At 47.8% G+C, this 23,375-nt stretch overlaps 1 protein-coding gene across 1 annotated transcript; it reads left to right on the forward strand.

The window, feature by feature from the left end:
- Positions 1 to 8,905: 8,905 nt before the first annotated feature.
- Positions 8,906 to 21,435, forward strand: Prdm14 (PR/SET domain 14). Its single transcript, NM_001427157.1, is given in 8 exon segments — positions 8,906 to 9,041; positions 10,274 to 10,958; positions 11,497 to 11,550; positions 11,649 to 11,806; positions 12,915 to 13,185; positions 15,200 to 15,402; positions 18,022 to 18,123; positions 20,333 to 21,435. Coding segments are annotated over 7 exon segments (1,680 nt in total). The 5' UTR covers positions 8,906 to 9,041; positions 10,274 to 10,294; the 3' UTR covers positions 20,561 to 21,435.
- Positions 21,436 to 23,375: the final 1,940 nt, after the last annotated feature.

The following is a 23,375-nucleotide window of genomic DNA, read 5'->3' on the forward strand; positions in this document are numbered from 1 at the left end:
ATCTGTATTTTGATGCTAATTCCACTGCCCAAGGACTGCTGCCTAGTCACATACTCAGGACTCAGGTGATTTCACCAGAACCTTCTCCCTATTGAATTTGTAAAGTACAGGTGAGGGGCAGGTACAGGATAGAAGGAGGCCTGTCATTGGAGGAGAAGGAAGGATGGGCGGGAGAGAAGTTTGAAGGAAGAGGAGGAGACTGAAACGAAAAGGAAGGGAGACTGGAGGGAGAGAAGTGGAGAAGCCGGGGCAGGACATGGAGGATGATGTAAAGATCTCGTTCTGTGTATTTACAGGTTGTTATCAATGTTCTTAAGGGATGGACGGTACTGGGCTTTGTATGTTTAAGTGGGCAATTATATCTTACGAATTGGGTCAAAGATTATTGTGTTGTGTGTTCTTTCATGTGTAGATTTAAGTGTAATGGCGTAGGGGGTGGCTGGTCTGGGCCACTGCAGAGTTGGGATGTGTTTCCGCCAAGGTATCTAGCAGATTATCTTGGGGCACCGCGGTGCTGAACCTAGTGGGGTAAAAGACAGCTGTACTTTTTTATTTTTATATTTTTACAACATGGCCCCAGATGTCTGCTTTACTCTTCAGGGTACAGGGCCTTCCCCCAGAGGAGAATTCTAACCACCCTGAGCAGGAACAGTTCTTTCTCCCCCACTGCCTCCCTCCCAAGCTGGCTGTTGGTCTACTTTGCTTCTCTGTTGCTGTGAGAAAACATTGGCCAAAGGGGATGATTTATCTTACATCTCATCACTGAGGAAAGGTCAGGGCGAGAACTGGAGCAGAGACCGCAGAGAAAGGCTTGCTCTTCCTGGCTCCTTGGCTGCCTTCTTTGTACAATTCAGGATCCCCAGCCCAGGATGGCAGGAAGGAGGAGGAGGAAGAGGAAGTTGTCCAATTGGAGTCCTCTGAGTCCAGTACACAGCAACACCTTGTTCCCTTGACTTTCCAGAGGCAACTATGTAAGGGCAGCGAAGCCAAAACAACCCCTGGGGTTTGCTACCTGTAGCTGAGGTTGTCCCAAAGCAGCAGTGCACAGGCCAGGGTGATGCGAGTTTGCAATCCCGGCACTCAGAAAGCAGAGAAGCAAGTAGATTGGGGGTTTAAGGCCAGCACTGGTTACACAGCAAGCTTGAGAGGGCAGCCTAGGCTATGTGAAACCACAACTCAATACAAACAAACAAAAGTCACTGGCCTATAGCCAGGCTCAGTAAATCAGAGGCCCTATGTATACCTGTGCTGACTGATATCCAGTAACTAGAAATGTGCGTGTGTGTGTGTGTGTGTGTGTGTGTGTGTGTGTGTGTGTGTATGTGTATCAGTGACTGAGGCTCTTATTTTGCTGTTGTTTTGGATTGGGTGTTTTTTGTGTGTTTATTTTATTTGGGGGGGGGGGGGTGTGTTGGGCACAAGATCTTTCTACATAGCCCTGGATGTCTTAGAACTCACTATGTAGACCAAACTGGCCTTGCAGTCAGCTCTGCCTGCCTCTGCCTCCCTACTACTGGGATCAAAGTCATGTGGGACTATGCCCTGAGGATCTTCTGTTTCTGATCCTAGCCAGGTATGTGTGTACTCATGGCCGCTGACGTGTGAAATCTTTGAAGAAGTTACTATTTCCTGAAGCCCCTAAAGGAACCTGGAAGATTGGCTTAGGCAAGTCCCCTGCCTAGGGCAGAAGCCTCACGTGTAGGAAGCCTCCAAGCCTGGGCAGATCTTGGCAGCAGTCTTTCCTCTGCTAAGTGAGCTGGCTGAGAGCTGCATTCTGATGTCTTCAGTTTTTCCTGAAGAGAATGCTTGGCCAGAGCCCAGACTCTGTAGTCTCTGAAGGCTTGCTTCTCAGCAGGCTCCTGCAGCAGTTCTAACATTTTCTATGGGCTGAAGACTGAATTTGTAGGGTGTCAGCTGTGCCCAGCGGGCCTGATTGACTGTTGTGGAGATGCAGGAGATGCAGATTAAAAGCAAACAAGCAAAAGCAAGCCCAGTGCACCCTCTGCTCCTGTGTCCGAGGCAGAGGCTCACCCTTTGCTGGGCCGCTTGCCTGCAGCCAGAGGCCGTCAGAAACGTTCATGTGTACAATGAAGCTTGCAGGAGAATAGTCCAGTGCCAAGGTTTCTATAGCTGTGAGAACACCATGAGCAAAGCAGAGGGAGGGAAGGGTTTGTTGCCCTTTATGACTCTTGGGTGCGCTCTCCATCGGTGGGGAAGTCAGAGGAGCTCATACAAGACAGGATCCTGGAAGCAGAAACTGGAGGCAGCAGAGGAGTGCTATTCGCTGTCTTGCCCTGTGGTTTGCCCAGCAGACTTTCTTACAGTGCCCAGCCCACCAGCCCAGGAGAGACCCTGACACACATTAGGCTGGCTTTTCCAACACCAATCACTAAGAAAATGCACTCGACCGTCGGAGAAATTTGGTCACTTGAGATTTCCTCTTCCAAAACAACTCCAGGCTGTGTCAAGGGGACAAACACTAGCCAACACACTCAATGACAAAGTAGTATTCGTGTGCACAGGGCCCCTTGTTCAAGTCCCAACACTGAAAAAACAAAATTTAGAAATTCACTAAAAAGAAATTCTATTTATCCTGAATACTTTAGTGCAAAAGACTGTAGTGTCCCATGAAACCTCAATAATTCTTTCAAAGGCTCATTTTCTTTGGCTCAGTCAAGCCTCTTTTTCACTGAGAGAAACAAGCTACTGAAAAAACTGCTGGATTTACAGGGGTTCTAGACCACAGCTTTCCACCTTCCTTAAAGCTACTTACTTGGGGACCAGACTCATGACCTTGGCAACAGCGCCTTCTGGGAAGATAAGCAGAAGCAGACCTCTTACAGGATCTCCGACACCTCCCTGTCCTGGGGGTAACTCAAGCTAAACTGTTAACACTTGTTAATGAGCTAACCCGGTCTTAGGTGTTTCCACTTAGCTGCTTGAAGCCCTCCCTCCCCCATAGTTTATTGTGATGACCCCTCCCACCCCTCTCCAGGAACAAAGGGTTTATTTACCTTGCCAGAGGCTGTAGCTCTTTCTTCTTCTTCTTTTTTTTTTTTTTTTTTTGGTTCTTTTTTTTTTTTTTTTTTTTCGGAGCTGGGGACCGAACCCAGGGCCTTGCGCTTCCTAGGTAAGCGCTCTACCACTGAGCTAAATCCCCAGCCCTGAGGCTGTAGCTCTTAACTGTAGCTTTAGAACCTTTTTGGACCCAGTCCCAGCCACTTAATAAACCAGAGCTTACCTGTAGTTGAGTTAGGTTAGATCCTGAACCTCTCCATCCATCCATTTCGGTACTTAAGTGGTACGATACTCCTTTTCTAAAAGAGACAAAAACTAAACCAGTATGTCTAATGGCCATTTCTGCTATATGCATGCTTAATAAAAATTTTATTTTATTAAAGAAAAGGGAAGGGGGTTGGGGATTTAGCTCAGTGGTAGAGCGCTTGCCCAGGAAGCGCAAGGCCCTGGGTTCGGTCCCCAGTTCCGGGAGGGGGGGGGGCTGAGGATATTCAGCATAACAAGAGGACCTGCTGCCAGGTTCTCCCTGCATCCCTCAGTCCCCACCTATTACAGGGCCCTCCTGGCTTGCACACCCAGCCTTCTACCGTGAACTCTCCAGCCCAGAGGCCTGGCCTGCTCTTCCCTATATAGTCCAACCATTTTGGTTACCTTCCCTCTTTTGTACTTTTGGGCCTCTTGGCTGCTGCACCCGATTCCCCTCTCTCTCGTCTCCCTATATGGCACAGCACAGTCCATTCTGATCATGTCCACTCTGACTCTCACAGATGTCCCTGCCTCTGGCTCTGCTCTCCCACAGATCTATACTAAACTTTCTCTCCACCACAACTAGGGGCAGCCAAGGCCTTCCTTTTTATTTCATTCATCTGGTGCCAAAGCCAAAACTAATCATATTCCTTTCCTTCCCTTTTTATTATTTATTTTTCATTCAGTCTAGATGTTAAGGGAAGTGTCCTGTCCAATCATTTAGCAGAAGCAGGACTCCACTGCAGAAGCTCTGGGCACCAACACAGCCCCAAACCCAATGAACTTGAACAAGTCCAAAGCAGCCATCATGGAAGACTTACACAGACCACGACTGTCAACAACAACGTATGAGAACAATCTGGTTGCAAACTGAAGGTGCCCTTGGGGATGCTACAGTTCCTTGCAGGAAAGAGCCTTCCCTGTGGGGAAGCCTTAGAGACCTAGCAGGTATCCTGCTTGGCGCCACAAGGCTGCCACTCCAAATGCTGAGTCTGGCTGAGAATGTCTCACTGCTGCTCCATCACTCCCAGGGAGGTTCATTCTTCCTGGAGATCGAACTCTGGGCTTCATATGTGATACTGTGCAGAGGCTGTCAGTGAGCTCAGGCCCCTGCTGTGGGGTAGAGTGTGCCCTGATTTCTGTTTGCTTTCTTCCATAAAAACTTGTTCCTGGGTTGGGGATTTAGCTCAGTGGTAGAGCGCTTACCTAGGAAGCGCAAGGCCCTGGGTTCGGTCCCCAGCTCCGGAAAAAAAGAAAAAAAAAACTTGTTCCTATCAAAGAGCTAATAAGGTCTTGGCAGTTCCCCAAAGCATATTTATGTCTTAGGTACCTCCCTCCTTCATTCCCAGCCAGCACTTAGGAGGCAGAAGCAGGCAGATCTCTGAGTTAAAGGCCACCCTGGTCTACACAGCGAGATCCAGGAAAGCCAGGGCTACACAGAGAATTCTCGTCTTGGAAAAAAAAAAGGAAGAAGAAAAGAAGGGAGAAAGAGAGGGAGGGGGAGGGAGGGAGGGAGGGAGGAGAGACGAAGAGAACGGTTCTGTTTCTATGAGGGAGAATGGGGATGAGTAATGACGACGGTCAATGGAGAAGAGACACAGCAGCTGTCATGGGAGTGGAAGCAAGGATTACTTGGGAAGGAACCGAAGGATTTTCCAGTTGACTATTTTTTTTCCCCCAGGCTGTCCTCACATTCACAGCCATCCTTCTGTCTCAGCCTCCTGAGTGCTGGGTTCCAGGGCGTGGGCAGCCACAGCCATCTTATATTCTGTATTTTCAGACGCAGTGCAGTGGTTCTGGTTTTTGTGCCGTTTTGAGTTCACGGTACAGTTAGGATGTATGTATTTCACGATAGGCAAATGTTTCTGTTGAACACACAATCTTGACTGAGGAAATGGCTCACCTGTTTGCCACATCATGAGGACTGGAGTGTGGATCCCTGGAAACCTGCAAAACTATCTGGTGTGTGTGGCAGGGACAGGGGATCCCCAGTGCAAAGTGACTAGCCATAGCAGCAAGCTCTGAGTTTGATTGAGAGACCTTGCCTCAAATGATAAGATAGAATAACGAGAGGTGATTCCCAGCTTCAACCTGGACTCTTTACGTGAGTACACACATTCATGTGCAAGCACACCCATCTTCATAATACATTTACACACACACACACACACACACACACGACTGCAGATGTTGCTCAGTGGGTAGAGCCCTTGCCTGAACAGAGCCGGCCACATGAGCAAGGCGTGGCACCACACGCCTGCCATCCAGGCACTCAAGCAAGAAAGAGAGGGTCAGAGGTTCAAAGTCATCCTGAACTATATACCCAGCTCAAGGCTGCCTTGGCTACACAGATCTTGTGTGAAAGCCAATAGACAACCAACAACAAATCTTTCCATAAGTAATAACTTAGTTAAACATATGTTCTATAGAGCTGTATAAGATGAATTTGTGATGACCCTTAAAAGGATCTATGCGGCTGGGCGTGGTACACAACGCCTTTAATCATTTGGAAGGAAGATCTTAGTGAGCTTGAGGCAGGCCTGGTCTATGTAACAAGCTGGAGGATAGCCAAGACTATGTGTGAGAGCGACTCTCAGAAAAGCAAACAATGCAGAAGTTTCATATCTGACCAAGAACCTAGATAGACAGGCATAGGCCCTAGGGGAGAAGAGTCTGTTACTAGTGAACACAGTGTTAGACTGACTGCTAAGGATGTCTGTCACGCCTACCGAATAAGGAGCCTCTTTGGGGGCGGAAGGACCTGTTCTCAGAGGTTGTCTAAGACAATTGGAAAACACGGGTATTTACATGGTAACGTGTAACAGTAACAAAATTATAGTTATAAAGTGGCAAGAAAAATGGTTTTATGGTTGGGAGTCACTACATGAGGAACTCTCTGTAGACCAGGCTAGCCCTGAACTCAGAGCTCTGCCTGCTTCTGCCTCCCAAGCACTGGAGTTAAAGATGAGCACCGCCAAGCCCGCTTGGTTTTTGTTTAAGATGAAACTGTGGGTGGATGGGGAAGGAAGGGGGAGTCTGGGTGAGCAGGGAGATGAGATGGAGTGACTAACGATCCAAAGAACTAATAAAATTATAACATCATCAAAACAATGTAAGTGGTGTAGAAACTGAGTGAACCAGCAGTTTCATATCTAGGAATTGCTTCGAGGCTGATTGGAAGCACGTGTTGATCATCGTGTATTTCCAGAAGTTGCTTCAAACATTGTAAAAAACGACAACAGTTTAAATACCACACAGTTGGAATAAAGTTGATCCTAATTTACCTATGAGAAGTGTTAGCATTCTAAGTTCCACCCCACAGTTACCTGGCAACAGCCAGGTGTGCCTGACTCACTGTGAAAGGGGCTGCTTGCCCCCCCTCTGGCTCTCTTCCCCCTTCCCCTTTTGTCCCTTCACTCCCCATTCCCCTTCCCCTCGCTCTCCACGCACTCATAGCAGGCCTCTACTCTTCCTCTCTCTCTTTCCCTCTCCCTACCTCCACCTCTCCCTCCCTCGCTTTATCTCTTGGCCTTTCTCTGCTTCTACTGCTCTCTTAACTCCTCTCCCCATGCCCTGAATAAACTCTGTTCTATACTCTACCATTGTGTGGCTGGTCCCTCAGAGGGAAGGGATGGCTCAGTGTGAGTCGGCTGAGGCACCCCTTTCCCCCATACCTCACCACACCTCCATAGAACACATCCCCTCTCTACCTTTTTATAAACACCAGAAGTGGAAGCAACTGTGTGTTAAAAGAACTGCAACAAAGCATAGGTAACAGCTATCGGGGCTGGCTTCTTGATTGCGAGTACTAGCTGCTCTTCCAGACGGCCAGGGGCAATTCCCAGAGCGTGCAGAAAGGGCGCACAACCTTTTGTAACTCCAATCCCAGGGGACCGGGTGGGATTCAACACCTCTTCTGTGCTCCCCAGGCATCAGGTACCCAACTGCTTCGCCGCGGACAAACCCTCCATGCATATAAGATAATTTTTAAAGTCTTAAAAATTAAAGTATAATTCTGTTTTTATCATAAATTCTGTATATCTACACTCTAATCATAGCAACTGGAAGATGGAGGCAGGAGGATTGAATTGGCCATAATTCTGGGTTACGTAATGAGAGCAGCTGAAAAGAGCAGGGAGAAGAGGTCGGGGAGAAGAGACTACTGGGTAACCGAACGAGGTCTCCATGTCTCTTTAGCTGGTCTGGTGTTCATTATGGGTGGGTATAAATGCCACAATGGTTATCTTATGGTAAGGGCAGAACCCTGCATCGTAGTCATTTCCACTTCATTTCGGAAAATAAAACGCTGCCTCACCCTTTGGATCTATCCAGCAACTACGAAATAACTGTGGATGTTAACCCTGTAGGCCACGGCCACCGCATTTGATCCTACTTCAACGCTCAGTGCCAGGGAGAGCAGAACGCAGTGCTCTCTGAAGTCCTGAGAGCCCTAGGGTCGCACATCTTCCTGTTTGTCTCAGGCTGACTCACCAGGGACACAGGCAGAATCAGTCCACCTAGGCACTAAAGGGACCAAGGGGGTGGGAGACCTCCGTTCTCAGCCAGCTTTAGGAACTCCGGGCGGCTTCCCATTTAACCTCGCTTTACGAATAGTAACCAAACCACTATCAGTCCCAAGGTGAGAGAGTCTCTCCCCTCAGCACCACAGCCCATCTCAAGCCCTGTTCCTCAAAGAGGAACTGAAGTGATGAGGAACCTGGCCAAGGACACCAGCTTTGCTGCGGTTTTCTCCACCCTAGGTGCTTTGATCTGCGAATGTGAATGGGTTTAAACGCCCCTTTCTCTCTATTCAATGCTTGCCAGAAGGGATAAAAATGCAGTCACTGAGCACAAGGTTCAAGTCAGCGGACCTAGGTTCTCTGAGCCTCGGGTCAAGGTTGCAAGCCACCTTCGACAGATTTAGCCCTGGAGGTGTGGTGTGAGGAGGGTGGCTCTCAGCCACAAGAAACAAAAACAGCAGAAAGGGCAAAAGGACCCCTGGGACCTCAGAAGCCTCAGTTCAGTTCCCCCTACTCTGGACTCACACGGCGTCGTCGCTTCCCGGTGGCCTTTAGGATAACGCCCAACTTCTCAGCAGGTGACAAGCCTCCCTGGTTCTCTGGCAAATTGACCAAGACTAAGAACAGGCTTGGCCTCCTAGACGCCAGTGTGTGTGTGGTGTGGTGGTGGTGGTGGTGGTGGTGGTGGTGGTGGTGGTGGTGGGGTGTGTGTGTGTGTGTGTGTGTGTGTGTGTGTGTGTGTGTGTGTGTCTCCAGGGTCTGTGAGATAGATATCCTTACTGGTCCATCCCTACACCCATCCCTTTAGGTAACACTTGTCCAGTTCTCACACGGACGCTTCTGGGTTTGTGTGCTTGTGTGGTATGTGCATGTGTGCGTTTGCACACAGAATGTTGGACACTGGGCAACATTTGCCACACTTGTGGCGTCCTGACGTCGAAAACAGCAACAACCCCTGCCTGTGCAAGATGGGGCAGTCACAAGTCACAGGATTCCGGAACGGTCTAGGAACTGTTGGGTTAACTAGGTGATCTCTGGGGACCTAGGGAGGAATTAAGCACTCACCAATGGCTGTGGTGGGCGGGGAGAAGACTATCAGGGGACCTTCACCCGCCCGATCTCTTCTACTGCCTCCCTCTCCAAGTACCCTGAGGCCGGGTCTGCTCACTCCCTCTTAAAAGTCGGCAAAGCCCTCGGGGGTTTTCGGAAGTCTAGGGTCCTGAGACCCAGCGGGTGCCGCCCTAACCGTGGCGGGAGGTAGGTCTTTGGCCTGCTGGAGAGACCTACTCCGAGGGCTGCAGGCTTCCAGCAGGCGGGGACCGTGCTCTGCACTGGCTTTCAAAGTTCGTTTTGCAGTTGTTTGATTGTTTTTTTTTCTTTGTTTTTTAGTTGTTTTTTTTTTAACTTCGTAATTGAATTTTGGCTTTCCACCTCCGGAGTCGCATATCCTAGGAGTTTTAGCCTGCCCTGTTCAGGGTTCAGGGGGAGAAGAGGTCTGTGTGGTAGCTGACCTCTCCTACTGACCCTATGTTCTTTAACTTCTGAGTCACGACCCTAGTTGGTTTCCTTATTGGACACATTGATCCGAAACCGTAAGATTCTCAGTCCCTTTGGGTCTTCACTCCTCAGCCTTGGTGAACTTGCTGTATGGCTACTGAGGAAGAAGCATTTCTGGGCCACCGTGGCTGAAGGAGGCTCGGCGACCAAGCCCATGTCTCTGCTGCCTGGCCTAGGACTTGTCATCGCTGGGTCTCCAGAGGAGGCCTAGATTGAGGTGGCTAGGGTGCCGAGAGACTGGAGATGTGGTGGGAAGGGGCACTGGACGTGGGTATCTAGAGGGACGATGCGTACCGCTGCCCTCGGTGCTGTCGGGACCGCCGGACCTGCTAGCGTTTCGCTAAACTCCTTGGGGTACCGAGTCAGCTCAGAACCCCTTCTGCACTGTCGCACCCAGAGCGCACACATCTATCCCTGCTGAGGACCCAAGAACCGGAGCCGCTGCCTGCGCCGAACCGGTGCACGGTCGGTCGTGCCCTAGTAGCTTGGCTGAAGACGCTCTTAGAGACCCGGGCGCGGGCGGGGGAAGTTTGTAGGACTGGTATTAAAAGGGAGGCGGAACTGTTCCACGTTTGCGGGAGCCGGGTTGAGGGGTTGGGGTGGGGCTGGGGTTGGTGTGAACAGCAGGTATTGGAAACCGGCCTTCTTAGTCAAGGTGGTTTGGGGAGCAAAAGAGAAGGCGACCTGAGCCAGCACCTTCCAGTCGGGCGACACCGAGACAGATTTTCGTTAGAGGTTTGAGATGTTTGACTTTTTGTTTTATTTTGGTTTGGTTTGGTGTGGGGATTTGTACGTTTTGTGTTATTTTTTTTTTCGAGTTAGATAATTTGCGGGATCGAATTGGGAAGTTTGTTCGTTGACTTTGATTGGGGGGAAGGGGAGTAGTTAAGACCACCTAGGACCCCTCACTCAGCGACCTCGGTTTCCCACAGATCGGTAAAATTCATCTTGAGATGGCCTTATCGCCTTCTCGCGAGACCCAGTCCCAGGACAGGGTGAACTACCTGCCCCAGAGTAGCCCCCAGCACCTGACTACCTACTATGCGCCTGTCCCAGGCTACAGCCACTTCGGGAACCTCGCCACCACCGAGGAGGATTTTCAGCCTTGGAAACTGACGGCTGCAGTGTTTGAGTCCCAGGCAATGGCCCAGCTTAATGCTTTTCGGATGACTCCTCCCTTGTTGAACCCGAGTCTGGCTGTGCAGAGCGAGCCGCTCTACAATCTGCCCTGGTACAAGTTGTCACCATGGTATTCAATTCCTCAATTCACTCCTGAGGTACCACAATTTCTAGACAGCACTAAGCATGAGAACGGCGGTTCCAGCAGCGAAAATTCGGTCCCAGTCGGCGGCCAAATCAACAGAGGCCAGTTGTGGGGAGCTGAAAATTTACTTCTGCCGTCCCCGGTACTTGCTCTACTACCTGATGGAATTAAGACTTCCCACTCAATATCTGTCCCCCAAACCTTGAACCAAGACGGGAAGCTGTCTTTTCGCGGCTTCAGCTTCACAGAGGAGGAACTGCGCTTCGTTCTGTATGGAGCCATCGCTAGTCCGGAGCACCCATCTGGCCTACAGCACGCAATTTCAGGCATCCTGGTCCCCACAGAGAGTTCTGGTAAGGAAATCTACATCCTGGGTATGGGTTGGGTGGAACAGGTCCTGGCCACGTGAAATTAAAACGTGGATGTATGTTGTGGTGAATATCCATCTAAACCTGCTCTTGGCTGGCTTCTCAGGGTCCTCCTTGCCTAAACTGTGTAATTCCTGAGACTGCTTTTGGTGAGTTCCGAGGACTAAGAGCATAGTGGGTTCACCCAGTGGCTTTGGGGATGTACATGATGGTCTCCAGAAATTCACACCTGGCAGCTCTTTACCTCAGAAAAGCATTGTCTGATTCTCAAGTTTGCAAAATGGAGTTCATTTCTCAACAAACCTTGTCCAAAGGGAGTTCTGAGTCTCAAATGAGCAACAGTGTACCAAAAGGCTGTGTCAAGGAGCGATCCAAACAGTAAAGGATAGACGATACCGGTCAAATCTAAAGCCCTTGCTAGGAACTGAGGCAACCCCCTCAGGAAGGCAGCTGTCATCCTTGTTGTTGTCGTAGTCCTCCTATTTGTTTTTAATTAGAATAATTTAAGGCTGTCTTTTTCTAGGGTCAAGTCATCTTCGAAAAACTCTGGACAAAGACTCCCTTCAGCTTCCGGAAGGTAGGCTGCACTTCTTGCGTGGGTTTATTTCCCAGAACTACTTCTGAATCCCTGCCTGGGCTCATTCTCCTTTCCTCTCCCGCCTCGGGTTCACCTAGGTCTCTGCCTCATGCAGACAGCTTTTGGTGATGCCCCACACTTTGGTGTGTTCTGTAGTAACTTCATTGCCAAAGGAGTGAGATTTGGACCCTTTCAAGGTAAAGTGGTCAATGCCAGCGAAGTGAAGACACACAGGGACAATTCTCGGATGTGGGAAGTAAGTGTGTTTCTGGTGGGGGGAGGTGCTGAAATTTGGGAGGATGACCTGAGGTTGGGGGAGGCAACCCTTGAAGGGCTTTATTGAGAAGACAAGGGATGTTCACTCCAGCAGGACCTCACTCTCCATAAAATTCACTTTGTAGTGGGTAAAGTAACTTTAATCTGTACAGAACAAACATGGAAAGAATTACCACCCCATGTTATATTTACAGACAAAACCACGTGTTTTTACATATGGTAAAGTGCTAAAAGCATGCTACAGGAAAGAGAGATAAAGTTTAGACTTTCATATTACTCTCTTGTAAAATTAACCAAGCATTAACAAAACAAATAAAGCTCTCCGAGTTAGTGACTGTCTGAGGCAGTCTACTGAGAGAAGCATCCTTCTCAGGAGCCATTTGTCAGGAATACCCGAGAACTGAAAATCTAAACGCCCTAACTAACCCTGACCTTCTAGGAATATAGGTTAGGAAGATAATGTGTAATCTTGGCAATGAGGGAGCCCTGAAGTAAACAGTTTATGCTACCTGAGAGACTGAAGCTGCTGTACTTGTGAGTTGGACAGCAGCTTCCAGCGTCATCAGGACGGTGACAGGGGCATAAATTCATTTTTAAAGTATGGTGTTACATAATCTATGGAGGAACCAGAGAAAATGCTTGCCTGGCATGGCTGAAATGCTGGATTCGATCCCAGCACCACATAACCCTGTATGGTGGCACACATTGCACCACTGAGGTGGCCGTGCATGTGGCAGCAGGTAGATTCGAAGTTCAAGGCCATCAAAAGTTGATATGCTACTTCTGATATGGAAGTTTGATTTATAGAAATGTGTTCTATAGTAGGAATTTGGGCATAGATTTTAAATTTTATAGATCAGGCAAAAAGAAATAAATATAAATCAAGAGCTCGTGCCTATTGGAGGAGTCAGGGGGTGGCAGTGTTCTCGATAGTTCTTGAACTCAGGAAGCTGAGGCAGAGGCACAAGTTTGAGATCAGCCTCTATACATGGCAAGATCCTGTCCAAAACAAAATAAGCACACACACACACACACACACACACACACACACACACACACACACAAACTTCCTGTCTCATTTTATTTAGATTTTTGAAGATGGTCACCTGAGCCATTTTATCGATGGCAAAGGTTCCGGGAATTGGATGTCCTATGTCAACTGTGCTCGATTCCCCGAGGAGCAGAACCTGGCCGCAGTGCAGCACCAGGACCAGATATTTTACGAGAGCTGTAAAGACATCCACCAGAACCAGGAGCTGCTTGTGTGGTATGGAAATTGCTACGAGAAGTTTCTGGACATTCCCATGAGCCTCCAGGTCACTGAGCAAGAAGGCAAACAGCTATCTGAGCCCTGTGAGGGTGAGTGTCTCCCCTGCCCGCCTGCCCAGTGAGAACCTACTAGAACACTAACTTGGCTCCCTAAAGGCTCCTACCTGACATTCCCAGGAGTGTGAGAGGCAGGTCATTGCCATCTTTCCTGCAGCATCTTTTTCTAAGTCATCTATCTCCCCCCCCACCCCCGTTCTTGGGAATAAAAGTGTAAAAGTGAAGCACAGAACGCAGGCCGCTAGCCTGTGGGCAAGCCAGTTTGAGTCACTCCTGTTCAGGGCAGCTTTCTCAAATGGTGGGCTGCAGAACTTAGTGGAGTGGAAAATCAATTTAGTGATTGAAGCCAGCATTAAAGAAAAAAAAAGAAATTAGAATAGAAAATATTGATGAGAATCACTTAAGAAACAACGTTGCTCAGCTTCTGTCTTAGGAACAGTATGCATAAACAGTATGTGGAGCACGGCATCCGGTTAAAGCTGTTTTTCTCAGGCTTAGGCTTCCTGCTTCCTATTCAAGTACTCTACCACTGAGCTACACAGGCTTCCAGCCTCTAAACTGGGCGGGTTTGTACACACTGTTAATCCCAGCCCTTGGGAGGCAGAGGTGGGCAGACCTCTGAGTTTGAGGCCTGCCAGGGCTACAGAGTATCAAGTTACAGTGTAGTCAGAGTTACACTGTGAGTGAGACTGCCTCAAACAAAACAAGACAAAAACCTCACCACTTGGGGGGGGGGGGGTGTTGTGTTATTTGAACGGACAAGGTGTGCCTGAAACAGAAATGACTCAGACAGCTGCATCACTAAGACCCCTGCATGGGTGATGCTCATGGAAACCTGGAAACCTGGAGCTCACTGCACAGACTGCAGGCAGCTCAGCAGGTTGGAGAGGGCCCTTTCCAGGTGCCTCGGTTGTTCTAAAACTCTTCCAGGCAGCTCACCTGCTTCCTGCCTCTTCCAGGGCTGCCCTCGGTGCTCTTTGCTGCCTGCCACCCTCTGAGAAGGACTCGAGCTTCAGTTGCTTGCTCTAGCAGGGAGGGCCTAGTGGGTCTGCTTAGCTTCAGGGGTTTCTGAAGGTATTTTGATTTTTGGTTTGTTTTTTGCTTTTAGAGACAGGGTTTCTTTCTTTTTGAAGCCCTGGCTATCCTGGAACTTGCTCTGTAGACCAGGCTGACCTTGAACTCAGAGATTCGACTGCCTCTGTCTCCTGAGTGCTAGGATTAAAAGCGTGTGCCACCACCACCCTGAAACCGGGACTTTTATTAAAGTTATAGTTCTGTATTGTGACATTTACATGAGATCATGGTGATAAGCAGAAAAGGAAAGGTTACAGTGTAACAATGACATTCGTCAAGTAGACGAGGGGTCTGTGCTATGGCACCACTGCCCAGCCTTTTCTGCAGATTCTTCCTTCGGCTCACTCCTGGTTCCTCTCCTCTGAGGGCACACAATGTGGTCTCTGGTGCTAGTATCCAGGGACATCTCAAGTGGAGCTTTGGGGGACATCCTCTCACCTGTCCTCAATACAGTCGCACGTCTTGTGGACTTGGGGTCTGAGTTTCTTTTTGAACCATAGTTTTGCTATACCTCATCTGACCTGAAAACCCGATCGTCCTGCCTCTGCCTTTTCAGTAGAGGATCACTCAGCACAGACACCTGGAGCTGATGCCTCTTTGTCTCCAATTTCTCTCCCCTTCCTCCCTTGTCCATGGGTGGGAGGGTGGGGGGGGGGACAGACTTGCACTTCTGCGCTTGCCTTCTGACAACCTATGATTAAGACTCAGTGTTAGAATCAATGTCCTTGAATTAAGGAAGGCACGATACGTTCAGTGTCCGATTGTGTGCGTAGTCCAGGCTGACCTCAAACCCCTGTGGAGCCAAAGATGGCCTTGCGCTCCTGATTTTTCTGCCCAGGTTCCCAGGTATGTTCCACCACACCCAGCTAAGGTGTGTGTCTGCTTATGGCTAATTCGAATTCTGTGTGAGGCGGTGGGGAGGAAGCCCAGGGGTCAGCACACCCTCCAGTGCTTACACCCCTGCGTTTGACAGAGTCTGCGGAAGGCTACAGATGCGAACGCTGTGGGAAGGTGTTCACCTACAGATACTACAGAGATAAGCACCTCAAGTACACTCCCTGTGTGGACAAGGGGGATAGGAAGTTTCCATGCTCTCTCTGCCAAAGATCCTTTGAAAAGCGTGACCGACTCCGGATCCACATCCTTCACGTACACGAGAGGCACCGGCCCTACCTGGTGAGCAGTTGGTGGTTTGAAGTCCTTCTTTCTACTCTGTTTTCACATTCCCCTGTCCTGAACACTGAGAGGGGCTCGTGGGACTGACTGGAGGATTGATGCTTGCCTTGCTGTGGTAGTGGAAGAGGCACGTGTGTGGACGTGAGCGTATGCCAAGATCTGCCCCCAGGAAGACGGGGGACACAGGGGGAACAGAGGGGTGGGCTCCTGAGCTAGGAAGGGTGAAGACTAGAACACAGCAGAGGGTTTTACTGGCGGCTGGAGAGGGATTAGGTAACTGTACTTCGTTCCACACCCAGTCAGGTGCAGAGGAAGCATTGAAATGGTCCAAAGAATGGAAGACTTCCTCACAGACTTTCTTTTTTTTTTTTCTTTTTTTCGGAGCTGGGGACCGAACTCAGGGCCTTGCGCTTGCTAGGCAAGCGCTCTACCACTGAGCTAAATCCCTAACCCCCCCTCACAGACTTTCTAAGGATAAGAGACAGCATTGATTCCAGGGAGCCATCTCTGCCAGCCCAGATACCCATTGCCCTGCTGAGCTTTGTCCAAAGGGCAAAACCAAGTTTGTCCTTCGAAGACAGGATGGGGTTCCATGTTTTTGCCTCTATGAGGTTGACTCCTAATAGTATAATACCAGCCCCTTGTAACAGTATCTTATTATGTATTATGTATTACATTATGTAGTGTATCTTATACTGATAGAGTGTACAGCATCTTATGCTAATGCTAAGATTTATAGTTCACATTTTAGTATTTCTAAATTGGACTGTGTTCCGCAACTGGGCCATACTTTTTTCTCTTTTGTTTTTTTTTTAATGTTTTTAAAATCTGGTGGGTTTTTGTTGTTGTTGTTGTTGTTGTTGTTGTTGTTGTTGTTTTTGGGTTTTTTTGGTAAAGGATATATTTATTTTTATTTTGGTGTGTTTTGCTTGCATGAATGTACATCTTGTACATTCAGCTGCTTACAGAGACCAGGAGAAGACATCGGGTCCCCTGGAACTTGATTTGCAACTGACAGTCAGTTGTGAGCCACTGCCTGGTTGCTGGAACCAAACCGAGGTCCTCAGCTGGACCAGCTCGTCTCCAGTCAGCTCTCCAGGCCCTGAATTCTTGGTTGCTTGTTGCTTATTTGTTTGTTTGTTGTTTCTTAATTTATGTGGTGGTTGAGAGTGTGTGTGTGTGTGTGTGTGTGTGTGTGTGTGTGTGGTTTGGTTTTGTTGTTGTGCATGTCTGTGTGTACCTGTTTGGAGTCATCTTTATCACTTTCTGCCACAGTTTCAGAAAAAGTCTTTCACTGAGGCTGGCAGTTCGCAAACCCCAGCAATCCTCTTGTCTCTCCCTCTCGGAGCCCTGGAGCCAGAGTCGTGGTTGGCCATGCTTGGCTTTGTAGAAGGCTGGTAGAGATTTGAATACATGTCCTCGTGCGTTCTCATCTATTTTACCACCTACCCAGCTGTAGAAAGGTGCTTGGGTCCCTTCTCTTTAGTTCACATAGTCATTTATTTTGTCCTTCATAGTAACAAAAGCACTGCTTAACTCTGGGTTTTAAATCTCTACCCAAGGGGTTGGAGAGATGGCTCAGTGGTTAAGAGCACTGACTGCTCTCCCAGAGGTCCTGAGTTCCATTCCCAGCAACCACATGGTGGCTCACAACCATCTGTAATGGGATCTGATGCTGTTTTCTGGTGTGTCTGAAGACAGCTACAGAATTCATATACATAAAATAAATGAGCGAATCTCATATGTCTGAGTTCATGAGGTTTTTTGTTTTTAAAGTCAATATTTCACAAGAAGAAAACTCAAGAGAAACAGACATACAGAACTTTGGGTGTCTGGGGCTGGTTTCAGTTTGGTTGCTAGTGGTTGAACACAGTGTGAACGGATGTGGAACAAGTGCCAGCCACTGAGCGACAGTGGTGGACTAACACCAAAGGATGTTGGGTACACATTTGACAACGCCATCCTGCTGAGTGTGGGAGCTCTGTCATCTCTCTGCTTAGGAAGGCCAGAGGCAGCTTCTAGGCTGGCTTTGCTATGCAGTCTCAGGCAAGCCTTGGCACACTCAGCCAGTGGCTTGTTGATCGACAGATAGGCCCAGAATGAAGAGTCAGTATGGCTCTTAGGTTAAAATCCTTGCCCAGAAAGGTTGACAACCTGAGTTGTCAACAGATTCCTAAGTGTTTCTCTGATGATCTTCACACCTGAGCCAGGTTCACATGCCTAAACACACACTCATAATAATGATAAAATTTTAGCCAGATGTGGACATGGGAGTGAGAGGCAGGCAGATATCTGTGAGTTTGAGACGTGTATACCTGGTCTACATTAAGAGAGTTCCAGGACAGCCAGGGCTACATAGATCCTTTCTCTAAACAGGCAAACAAATTATGGATGTTTTCAAAAACTTTTCTCACCCACAGGAAAATACATATGACATTGAGACAGAGTTTTGTGGGAAGATGAAATTTCAACTCTGCTTTTTTTTTTTTTTTTTTTTTTTGGTTCTTTTTTTCGGAGTTGGGGACCGAACCCAGGGCCTTGCACTTCCTAGGCAAGCGCTCTAACCACTGAGCTAAATCCCCAACCCCAACCTCTCAACTCTGCTTTTTACCTCCTTAGTGTTCAACGTGTGGGAAAAGCTTCTCACAGTCTTCCAGCCTGAACAAGCACATGAGAGTCCACTCTGGAGACAGGCCGTACCAGTGTGTGTACTGCACGAAGGTAAGTGAGGCCTCCTTCAGTGCCAGCCATCTCTAACTAGAAGCATGGAGCCTGACTTCATGCTTGGGTAACTAATTCATCTTGGGTAACTTGTTAATTACCAACCAGCCAATGCACTTTAAAAAAAGAAAAGGAAAGAAAGAAAGAAACGACTTTTTCTTTTTTTTAAGAGATTTATTGCATGCAAGTACACTGCAGCTGTCTTCAGACACACCAGAAGAGGGTGTCAGATCTCATTACAGATGGTTGTGAGCCACCATGTGGTTGCTGGGATTCAAACTCAGGACCTCTGGAAGGGCAGTCAGTGCTCTTAACCATCTCTCCAGCCCAAGAAACTACTTTTTTAAAAGGAGAATTCATTCAGTCCCAGCTTTGATGCTAAGCTGACTGTGTGACCTTGAACAAGTCATTAGCTTTTGGTAAAATGTGGGGAAGTTGTGGTTGTTGGGTTCTATCAGACAGTCTTTATAAGACTTCCTTCCACACGGTGTCTGACAATTGTAACCACTGGAGTGTTAGCTCCTCCCGCTGCTAAGAATCATTCTAAAGGACCATTTGTGAGGGTAGCCTCTGACTCAAGCACTGTAGAACATCAATAGCAGTAGAGAGAAATTAAGGCTTTGCTGAAGAAGGCAATCATCCGACCATGTTTGAGGAATACTCTAAGGCATCTCTCATTTTAGTTTGGTGACCTGCAATGCTACCCAGTTTGTAGTCACTTCATATTGGCTGTTTGAGAGCACAGGAGTGAAAAGACCCAGGCACAGTGGAGCCTAGCTGCAATCTCAGGTGGAGGTGGGAAAATTATGAGTTCAAGGCCAGCCTAGGCTATACAGCATGACCCCACCCTATCCCACCACCCCCAAAGGGGTAAATAGAAAATATGTTTCCTGGTTTCACTAGTCAAACTTGATGTGCCCTAAACCACAGGTACAAGGTGGGCAGCACAGGCACAGAGCGTGTGTACCACACAGTCCCATCGGAGAATGAATGGTTCTCTAGGCTCATTTCTCTCCCTTGGCATCTTCACTTCCTAAAATAATGCCATAAAGAGAGAAGAGCGGGGGTTGGGGATTTAGCTCAGTGGTAGAGCGCTTGCCTAGGAAGCGCAAGGCCCTGGGTTCGGTCCCCAGCTCCGAAAAAAAGAACCCAAAAAAAAAAAAAAAAAAAAAAAAAGAGAGAGAGAGAGAGAAGAGCGGATCTTAGAGAGACTTCAAAATTTCCCCGAGAGAGAAGACAAAAAGCATCCTGCCTAGTCAGGCACATGCCGGTAACCCTGGCACGCAAGAGGTAGAGGTAAGAGGTTCGGGTGTACAAGGCTTGCCTCTGAGACCAGCAAACAGACTGAAAGCAAAACAAAGGGAAGGAAGCCGATTAGAAACAGACATGTGCAGGGATACTAAGTAACATCAGCCTCTTCCTCAGCAATGCGTTTGTCCAGCGATCACTCACAGCTTCCTGTCTAGAGTGTGGCATAGCTGCTCGAGCCTGTAGTCCCAGCACTAGGGAGACAGAGGGTTGCCTGTGAGCTCTGGCCAACCTGGGCTACATGTTTTGCCCTTATCAGCCTCCAAAAAGAGAATTGATTGTTTCTGTGTTGCTTTCTTCAGATCACACATTGTATTCTTTTGGGTCACACTGTCTAAGGTTATACCACTGTGTGTGTGTGTTTAATATATTTTTAATATATTTATATAATAGTATCTATTATGAATAGATACTACTGTATAAATTTATAATATGTTATAAATATAAATATTCATGTTATATTTTAATAAAATATATTTTAAATTTACTGTTGGATATATGTGGAGGAGAGGAGAGGCAGGTTCCATGATACATGACACATGGGAGATCAGAGCACAGCTTTCAGGATCTAGCTCCTCCCTTCCAACATGTGTGTCTCAGGGATCAAACTGAAGGAACATAAGTCATTTAAGTTACTGGGCTCCTTTACCACCTGCTGAGCCATTAAACCTGCCCTTTCTATTAAGATCACTGCTGTTGACCACAAATGTTCTGTATAGACTTAAATCGAAATCTCTCTCTCTCTCTCTCTCTCTCTCTCTCTCTCTCTCTCTCTCTCTCTCTCTCTCTGTTTCTCAATCAAAACAATAAAAGCCAGTGTGTCCATCACAATGAAAATTAACCCCTTTGTTGAGTTGCGCAGCCCATGGAAGTGACTTTTTCTGCTCTCTGTCCTCTGCAGAAGTTCACCGCCTCCAGCATACTCCGGACACACATTAGACAGCACTCTGGGGAGAAGCCCTTCAAGTGCAAACACTGTGGTAAAGCTTTCGCATCCCACGCTGCCCATGACAGCCACGTCCGGCGCTCACACAAGGAGGATGGCCGGAGCTCCTGCAATATTTGTGGGAAAGGCTTCCTGGATCAAGAGGCTTTCTATGCCCATGTGAAGCTTCACAAAACCTGCTAGCTCTTTGAGAGCAAAGCCAGTTCAAAACCAGGAACTCTGACTCTAATTCCTGGTCTGTCTCTGTCATGTGGACACAGTTGAAGCGTTCAGTAAGAATGTGGAGAATGGAGTCATTGATCAGAAACACCAAAACTCACAGCATCCACTCAGACCAGGGCTGGGAATAAAGTTCTGGATCCTGTGATAATGAAGAAAGGTTCCTCCTCTCCTGTCTGCCTTGAACACCCAGTCATACAATGTCTGTATCCAGTGACTGTTCTTTTCAGAGCAGCGACTTCATTTACAGATCTAATTTTATTTTATGTGCATGAGTGTTTTGCCCCGTGTCTATGTGCTGCATGCCTGGTGCATATGGGAGGCCAAAGGCAGACATCAGGTCCTCTGGAACTGTATTTGTGGATGGCTGTGAGCTGCCATGTGGGTACTGGGAATTAGACCCAGGTCCTCTGCAAGTGCAACCAAGACTAACAGCTGAACCATCTCGCAGCTCCTACTTTTTTTTTTTTTTTTTTTTTTTTTGGTTTTGGTTTTGGTGGTATTGTTTTGGCCTTTCCCTCCCCGTCCCCTTAAGCTGGTTTTAAATTTGTCAAATAGCTGGTGCTGACCTTACCTTGAATTATAGGATTAAGTTGCCACACCCAAGTAATTCCCCCTACCTAGAGATTTGGAATGTTGTAGCTAAGTCTTCTGTGTAGTAATGCCCTTCTTGATTTGGGCTCATCTCTCTCCTCACTGAGCAATGAAAATGCCTGCTAATACATGTAGTACCAGACAAAATCATTTCCAGGGCACAAACTTTCACCAATTGGGAAAGAAAAATTATATCCAAACGAAGAAAGGCTGAAAATAAACATTCACGATACTCTGGTTTAAAAGCCAATTCCTTTTTTCTTTCCTTTTTAATCTTTTCTATTTACTTATTTATTTTGGTTTTTCAAGACATGGCTTCTCTGGGTAGCCCTGGCTGTCCTGAAACTATAGACCAGGCTGGCAGAGAACTCACAAGAGATCCACTCTCCTGTCCCTCTGCTGGGATTGAAGGTGTGAGCCATGGCTGCCTGGCTCCACGGGCGGCCTGGCTCTTCCCTTCCCTTTTAAATATTTTACTTCTTTTTTTAAATAACTGTATTAGCATCATTTCTTCTAGGCTCCACCCCACAGTTACCGTGCAACAGCCAGGTGTGCCTGACTCACTGTAAAAGGGGCTGCTCCCTTCCCCTCCCTCTCTCCATCATCTGTCCCTGACCTGCTCTCTCTGTCTCTCTCTCTGTCTCTCTCTCTCTCTCTCTCTCTCTCTCTCTCTCTCTCTCTCTCTCTGACTTTCTCGGTCTCTACTACCCCCTCAATTCTTCTCTCCATGTCCTAAATAAACTATCCCACTTGGTACCTCAGGGGGATGGACTCCCCCTTCCACATCACCATACCTGGCTCTCCCAAACATATCTTTGTAGCAGGAAAAATTTAAAAAGGAAGCACCATCCCATGCTAGGGCCCACTACCCTCTGGCGCCAGCAGTCTCCCTGCCTCCATGGCTAGCCCCAGCAGTGACTGCCCACCTCTCTAAGTTCCCATGATGTGTCCCTGCCACGCCACCCCATGCAATGGCCACCACCCATCTCACAGTTTGCTGTCACAATTACCAGTAACCCAGTAAAATCAAAACTCTTGAGGCTTGTAATTTACCGATCAGATTTATGTCAGTAAATTTTTGCCCCACAAAATGTCCACACGATAAACCAATTGGTGTTGATATAAACTTCCTACCTAGATAAGACAAATTGTCCTGTAATTACCCATCCCTTATAAGGTATTCAGAGCTACCTGTGGCTATTCGAAGCCACACAGATCTGGGTTGTCCTCTCCCTCCATCTTCCCTCTCTCTCGTCCCATCTCCAAAATTCTTAGCCCGCCTTTCTTTTTTGCTGCCCAATCACAGGCCTTGCCTTATCCTGTGCCCGCCCTCACCCGCACATAGACATCAACCCACATAATCTTGGCTCTTTTCTTTTTTATGAAATACAACAAACAATGTATGTTTCCTCCTACTCTTTGTAATTGGGTCTCCTGGGAAGAACAAAGGGAGAATAGCCACCAGCTGGGACGTATCAGCCAGGTGTGGGAACTCCCACAGGAGTTCTGGCACTCAGGAAACTGAGGCAGGAGAATCACCTTGACTACAGGGCCATCCTGGACTACAGAGTAAGACCGGGTTTGTTTTTCTTTTTTTAAAATTTTATTTATTTATTTATTTATTTATTTATTTATTTATTTATTTATTATGTATCAGTACACTGTAGCTGTCTTCAGACACACCAGAAGAGGGCATCGTATCTCATTACAGATGGTTGTGAGCCACCATGTGGTTGCTGGGAATTGAACTCAGGGCCTCTGGAAGAGCAGTCAGTGCTCTTAACCACTGAACCATCTCTCCAGCCTGGTTGTTTTTTGTTTGTTTGTTTTGTTTTAAAAAGAAAGAAAGAAAAGAAAATGGGCAAGGTGTCTCAAGGCTGCTGTGGGTGTCTGGTCTACATGGCTATTGTGTAGATGAACCTGTCCCATGTCGGTGATCACAGACCACTCAGATTGAGTCTTAGCCATTTCAAACACTATCACTGCATCTGCCCACTACAGATGAGACCTGAAGAAAATGGTAGGAAGCCACTTGTCTCAGAGGTAAAGCCAAGCCTGCTCCTTCAAAGGCCAGACTCTTTTAACAGACCACCAGACCATTGCTGGACCTGCTTTGAGAGGAACCTTACCCTATCAACCACCCATTTGTTCATTGCAACCACAAACTCACATTAATATTCGTAAT

Source organism: Rattus norvegicus, chromosome 5 (genome assembly GCF_036323735.1).
Source record: "Rattus norvegicus strain BN/NHsdMcwi chromosome 5, GRCr8, whole genome shotgun sequence".
Lineage (NCBI taxonomy): Eukaryota > Metazoa > Chordata > Mammalia > Rodentia > Muridae > Rattus > Rattus norvegicus.